Genomic DNA, 6,547 nt, shown 5'->3' on the forward strand with positions numbered 1-6,547 from the left:
TTTATGTTTTTCCAGAACATCAATGATGGAGGGCTCGGGGTCGTTAGAACAACAACTGGAAGCCACAAAGGTGAGTGGTAATAATATATTTACAGTTGTTATTTAGCATATTTTTTTGTGCTTTCAGGTAATTAAATAACATATACAATGCTGATGAAGAAGTTATTAACAGTGAAATAATTGATCTTGAAAATTACATCTTATTGATTAACATAATTTTTCTATCGTAGAGGAAAGCTGCTGAAGTGAGGTCTCGTAAGACAGACTTGAAGAAGATTGAAGACCTGGGAGCGATCCTCGAGGAACACTTGATCTTGGACAACAGGTATACGGAACACAGCACGGTCGGACTGGCACAGCAATGGGACCAGGTCAGTTAGCAACTTGTATTGTTCTTATTGTAAGGCTAATTTCTTTTGTACCAGAGTAAAACATTTAAAAATGAAAATGATGTTAAAATCTTAGATTCTTTGAAAATGTAACAAGATGTACTTGGCTACAGAAAGTAATTATTCTGAACGTAAGACTAGAGCCCTATACTGCCAATTTTGTCTTGTGATGAATAACTGACCTCAAAACTATTGCACAAGAACAAGACAAACTGTAGTGTACTCATAATTGGTCCATCCTTATGATTGTTCTATTCTAATGTACTTCTCCTGAATTTTGAAGACTGGGACGGGTGGCGTCGTCGTGTAATCCAGCTACTAGGTCTCAAATTGTGGATATTTATAGGCATGCACTGTGGATGCGATACTCCCTGGTGTGGGTTAACGTCCGCACTAGTGAGTACTACGACTATCCTCAGTGCTATCCTGATAATTAGACCAATTCGTATATACCAAGGCAAAAATGTGGTTCGGATTCCGCTACAAACTGTAGGTCCCTTAGTTGCCATTAGCTGTATGGGCTATTAACTAACAGCTGTTTCTAAGGAATGTCGGCCTTAGTCACTAACAAGACTACAACATGGTGTCTACTCTCCGGGAAATTCGGGAAAACCGGGAAACCTCCGGGAATTTTATCTTACCTTGAAATGTCCTGGAAAACTCCAGGAATCCACCCAAACCTCCGGGAATCCGGAGCCCAGTCATCGGAATCGTCGCCTAACCGAAACACTACCGCTTTTGTTGCCACGATCGCGGGAAACGATTATCGGTGTGGCCGAAACCGCAAGATATGCTCACGGGTATTGCCGAGATCGCGAGTGACGATTATCGGTGTCGCTGAAACCACGAGATATGCCTACGGGTGTTGCCGCGATCGCGGGAAACGATTATCGGTGTTGCTAAAACCGCAAGATATGCTCACGGGTATAGCCGCGATAGCGGGATACGATTATCGGTGTTGCCGAAACCGCAAGATATGCTCACGGGTATTGCCGCGATAGCGGGAGACGATTATCGGTGTTGCCGAAACCGCAAGATATGCTCACGGGTATTGCCACGATAGCGGGAGACGATTATCGGTGTTGCCGAAACCGCAAGATATGCTCACGGGTATTGCCGCGATCGCGAGTGACGATTATCGGTGTCGCTGAAACCACGAGATATGCCTACGGGTGTTGCCGCGATCGCGGGAAACGATTATCGGTGTTGCTAAAACCGCAAGATATGCTCACGGGTATAGCCGCAATCGCGGGAGACGATTATCGGTGTTGCCGAAACCGCAAGATATGCTCACGGGTATTGCCGCGATCGCGAGAGACGATTATCGGTGTCGCCGAAACCACGTGAGATGCCTACGGGCGTTGCCGTGATCGCGGGAAACGATTATTGGTGTTGCTAAAACCGCAAGATATGATCACGAGTATTGCCGCGATAGCGAGAGACGATTATCGGTGTCGCCGAAACCACGTGAGATGCCTACGGGTGTTGCCGCGATCGCGGGAAACGATTATCGGTGTTGCTAAAACCGCAAGATATGCTCACGGGTATTGCCACGATAGCGGGAGACGATTATCGGTGTTGCCGAAACCGCAAGATATGCTCACGGGTATTGCCGCGATCGCGAGTGACGATTATCGGTGTCGCTGAAACCACGAGATATGCCTACGGGTGTTGCCGCGATCGCGGGAAACGATTATCGGTGTTGCTAAAACCGCAAGATATGCTCACGGGTATAGCCGCAATCGCGGGAGACGATTATCGGTGTTGCCGAAACCGCAAGATATGCTCACGGGTATTGCCGCGATCGCGAGAGACGATTATCGGTGTCGCCGAAACCACGTGAGATGCCTACGGGCGTTGCCGTGATCGCGGGAAACGATTATTGGTGTTGCTAAAACCGCAAGATATGATCACGAGTATTGCCGCGATAGCGAGAGACGATTATCGGTGTCGCCGAAACCACGTGAGATGCCTACGGGTGTTGCCGCGATCGCGGGAAACGATTATCGGTGTTGCTAAAACCGCAAGATATGCTCACGGGTATTGCCGCGATAGCGGGAGACGATTATCGGTGTTGCCGAAACCGCAAGATATGCTCACGGGTATTGCCGCGATCGCGAGAGACGATTATCGGTGTCGCCGAAACCATGTGAGATACCTACGGGCGTTGCCGCGATCGCGGGAAATGATTATCGGTGTTGCTAAAACCGCAAGATATGCTCACGAGTATTGCCGCGATCGCGAGAGACGATTATCGGTGTCGCCGAAAGTGCAAAATATGCCTACGGGAGTTGCCGCGATCGCGGAAGACGATTATCGGTGTCTCCGAAACCGCAAGATATGCTCACGGGTATTGCCGCGATCGCGAGAGACGATTATCGGTGTCGCCGAAACCACGTGAGATGCCTACGGGCGTTGCCGCGATTGCGGGAAACGATTATCGGTGTTGCCAAAACCGCAAGATATGCTCACCACGGGCATTGCCGCGATCGTGAGAGACGATTATCGGTGTTTTCGAAACCACGAGATATGCCCACGGGTGTTGCCGCGATCACGGGAGACGATTATCGGTGTCGCCGAACCCGCGAGATTTCCTCACGGCTATTGCCGCGATCGCGGTAGACGATTATCGGTGCTGCCGAAACCGCAAGATATGCTTACGGGTATTGCCGCAATCGCGAGAGACGGTTATCGGTGTCGTCCAAACCGCAAAATATGCATACGGGTGTTGCCGTGATCATTAACGGTGTGACGTTTTGTCGCTGGTGTTGAAGATACTGCAAGATATGCTCACTGATATTCCCACAATCACGGGAGATGATAACTGGTGTCGCCTTACCTACCAGTTATACTATTTTATTATGTTGTATAAAATATTATTCTTTGGAAATGTTTTGTTTCAAATAATAATAATCATTAGGCCTATTAATAATAATAATAGCCTAATAATAATCATTTTCATTTATTAGCGGGTTGCGATTAGAACGGGTTCCGATAGTAGCTCCTTAAAATGCAGGAATTTGTCTTGAATTCTCCTGGAAAACTCCTTGAATTTTTCAAACCAGGTTTAGTAGACACCATGTACAAGATCGCGCCACTCATCCTACACTCATCTCCATTCATACTTGGCTTAAAATACCTACTTTGTATGGTCGCCATTTAATAAGAAAGTATAAGTTTGCATTTGGACTACAGGCTTGTATTTTAATACTATATTTCATTAAAAGAACAATAAGAGTATATGACTAACCGTAGTGTTTGATGACAGTTGGATCAGCTGGGCATGAGGATGCAACATAACCTGGAACAGCAGATACAAGCCCGCAACCAATCAGGAGTCAGTGAGGACGCTCTCAAGGAGTTCTCCATGATGTTCAAACACTTTGACAAGGACAAGAGCGGCCGACTCAACCACCACGAGTTCAAGTCCTGCCTGCGCGCGCTCGGCTACGACCTGCCCATGGTGGAGGAGGGACAACCCGACCCCGAGTTCGAGGCTATCCTTGGTAAATTGTTCACGTTCAGTTTGCAGTTAATAGATGTTTGTAAAAAAGAATTAATCCTAGCAGTTTTCTGGGCGAAAGAATAGGATTTAGAAAGATTATCTGAAAATTAGGTATGGTGTAAACAGTGGGGCATAAAGAAAAGCACGTGACTCATGGAGGTTTCTTGGTGTCATTGTAAAAGAACTCTGCCACAAAGCTCAGAGCTTAGAGTTTTCATTCAACTATATTCTATTTGTACAATTTGGAGTATCTTTGAATGAATTTTGTGAGTGTTTCAATCAATTTGCAAGTAGAATATAAAATATAGAAGATATATGTAACTGCAAAAATTGGGAAACCCAATATTGTAAGATTTTTTTATTCCACAATTAAAAGTAATAGCTTTTCCTTTGGAAGTGGAATATGTACATAAAACTGTCACGCCCATTATTGTAATTTTAATTTCATTTTCAGATGTTGTTGACCCCAACCGAGACGGCTACGTGTCACTGCAGGAGTACATGGCCTTCATGATCAGCAAGGAGACGGAGAATGTGCAGAGCTCCGAGGAGATTGAGAACGCCTTCCGCGCCATCACAGCTGGCGACCGACCTTACGTCACCAAGGAGGAACTCTATGCGGTAAACAACATTCACTAACCTCTAGTGTTAAAAAAGTGTCTCGAGTCAGTATTGAACCCACAACTTAAAATCTTTACAAAAATTTCTCTTTTGACCCTGGTATTAGGTATTTTAATACAGGAAAATGTTTACTTCACCTAAAAAAAACTATACTCTACTTAAGGATTCTCTATTTTTAGTGCATTGTTAAAATTAAGGTTAAACTCATCAAATTCCCGAGTCATTGTTTTACCAACATAATTTACTGTAATATGTACCTGTACTGACAATTGTGTGTTTACCATTCAGAACCTCACCAAGGAGATGGCGGACTACTGTGTCGCAAGGATGAAGCCCTTCGTCGACCCCAAGACAGAGAGACCAATCACAGGAGCACTCGACTACATCGAGTTCACTCGAACTCTCTTCCAGAACTAAGCTTCGCTTCTGCCTTTTTGACTATATATATATTGAATTTTCAGAGTATTATTTATATCATACATGTGTAGGTTATATTAAGCGTAGTATATATTTGTTCAGAGAATTATAACAAAATATCTATGACATCAAAATGTGAAATGGTTTCTATTTGTTTTCTAGAGGTTTATATGTTTATTTATTGAATCCTAGTGTATAAATGTTACACAAAATTGAGGAAAGCCAAAGTAATTGTTGTTTTACTAACGCTAGAGAACAATCATTCATTTAGTAATTTATTATCGCTATTTCACGCAATGGTTATATTTTTTACTTGTCACTTATTAGATTAAGAAATCATCGATAGATTTTATCATCACACAAGGAGCTTTTTCACTTGTTTTTAAGTTTTAAAATTGTAATGTTTTACTTAGGGATGGACGAGATTGGATTTTTAGTTCGAGACGAGACGAGACGAGATTTTTTATTACTCATAAAATTTCGAGACGAGATCGAGACGAGATTTCTCTTCTCATACACAACGGGAAATGCACGTTCAAAATTTTTACCTGATTTTGTAACATTGTTAGATGACTGTTTAAATACTAAAATAATGAGAATAGGCAAGAATATTTACAATCTTTCATTAAATAACATCAGCATAACATTTTTTTATTAATCACGCCTAACTTATTAAAAATTCCTACGATTAGGAAACATGGTGATATCAGTTAGGATAGAGTTCAACTTATCCTAAAATAAAATAAATCATAAAATAAAAGCAATATTAATTTTTATAAAATAGTTACTTGTTTTGACTTTTTTTATAGTAATAAAACATTCCTCACACTGCTTACACTTAACAAAACTTCTCAAATGTTATTAAAGTAATATTATTAAAATAATGAAAGTAATATTTACATTAAAAGAATTAAAGTAATATTTACATTAAAAGAATTAATTAAATAAGAACGCCTTCGAAAAGGAAACGCAACTACAACACGCTCCTGTATTGCGGGTATTGCATTGACTTTCTGCAGGCGTTTTGAATTTTTTTTTTTTATTTTTTTTTTTTTTATTCTCGTCTCGATAAAAATCTCGGCCAAAAAGTAATCTCGTCTCGTGTAACGAGATTGAAAATTTCCCGAAATTTCGAGACTTGACCATCCCTAGTTTTACTGTTACTTGTGACTTTTTGACCAGTAAGTGCTTGTTTCACAGGGAGCAATAAAATTATTTTTTAAGGTTCAGTTAAGCTAAGTTTATGGGTTACTAATAACTTAAGATTGCTTCATGGCATTAAATCTTTGTTATTGCTTTTAATTGCTAGCTTTTTTCTCCTCTCCCTTCTAGTTATTTGGTTTGGATGGTGAAATGGATCAAAATAATTTGAGGCAAGCAGTAAATATTGTAGGGAAAAACTACCTAAAATCAGTTGACAAAGGACAACTTTTTGAATAAAATAAAAACCAAGGCAAAAAATGAAACATTCAATGCTGAAAAGTGAAGCAATAAAATGTATTGAAATTGAAACCTCTTTAAAATAAATCATTTAATAGCTATTTACATTACAAGTGTAGTAAGAGCGTTTTTACATCACGCAGGTGAATGTTGTGCAACGAGCGGAAGCGAGTTG

At 41.3% G+C, this 6,547-nt stretch overlaps 1 protein-coding gene across 4 annotated transcripts in view; it reads left to right on the top strand.

Annotated features, from left to right (window-relative positions):
- LOC128992012 (spectrin alpha chain-like) overlaps positions 1-5,538 on the top strand; it is a 60,078-nt gene extending 54,540 nt beyond the window's left edge. The window contains exons 41-45 of one of the 4 annotated variants that reach the window (XM_054415344.1): positions 16-70; positions 231-371; positions 3,658-3,895; positions 4,349-4,515; positions 4,804-5,538. In XM_054415344.1, the coding sequence (XP_054271319.1) occupies positions 16-70; positions 231-371; positions 3,658-3,895; positions 4,349-4,515; positions 4,804-4,932 (730 nt within the window). In that variant the 3' untranslated portion in view covers positions 4,933-5,538. The remainder of the gene's footprint in view (positions 1-15; positions 71-230; positions 372-3,657; positions 3,896-4,348; positions 4,516-4,803) is intronic. The other 3 variants (XM_054415345.1, XM_054415347.1, XM_054415348.1) reach the window with 3 other exon arrangements.
- Positions 5,539-6,547: the final 1,009 nt, after the last annotated feature.

The sequence above is a fragment of the Macrosteles quadrilineatus genome, unplaced genomic scaffold (assembly GCF_028750875.1).
Source record: "Macrosteles quadrilineatus isolate MER2022 unplaced genomic scaffold, UCM_ALF_1.0 Scaffold_4__1_contigs__length_99947679, whole genome shotgun sequence".
Lineage (NCBI taxonomy): Eukaryota > Metazoa > Arthropoda > Insecta > Hemiptera > Cicadellidae > Macrosteles > Macrosteles quadrilineatus.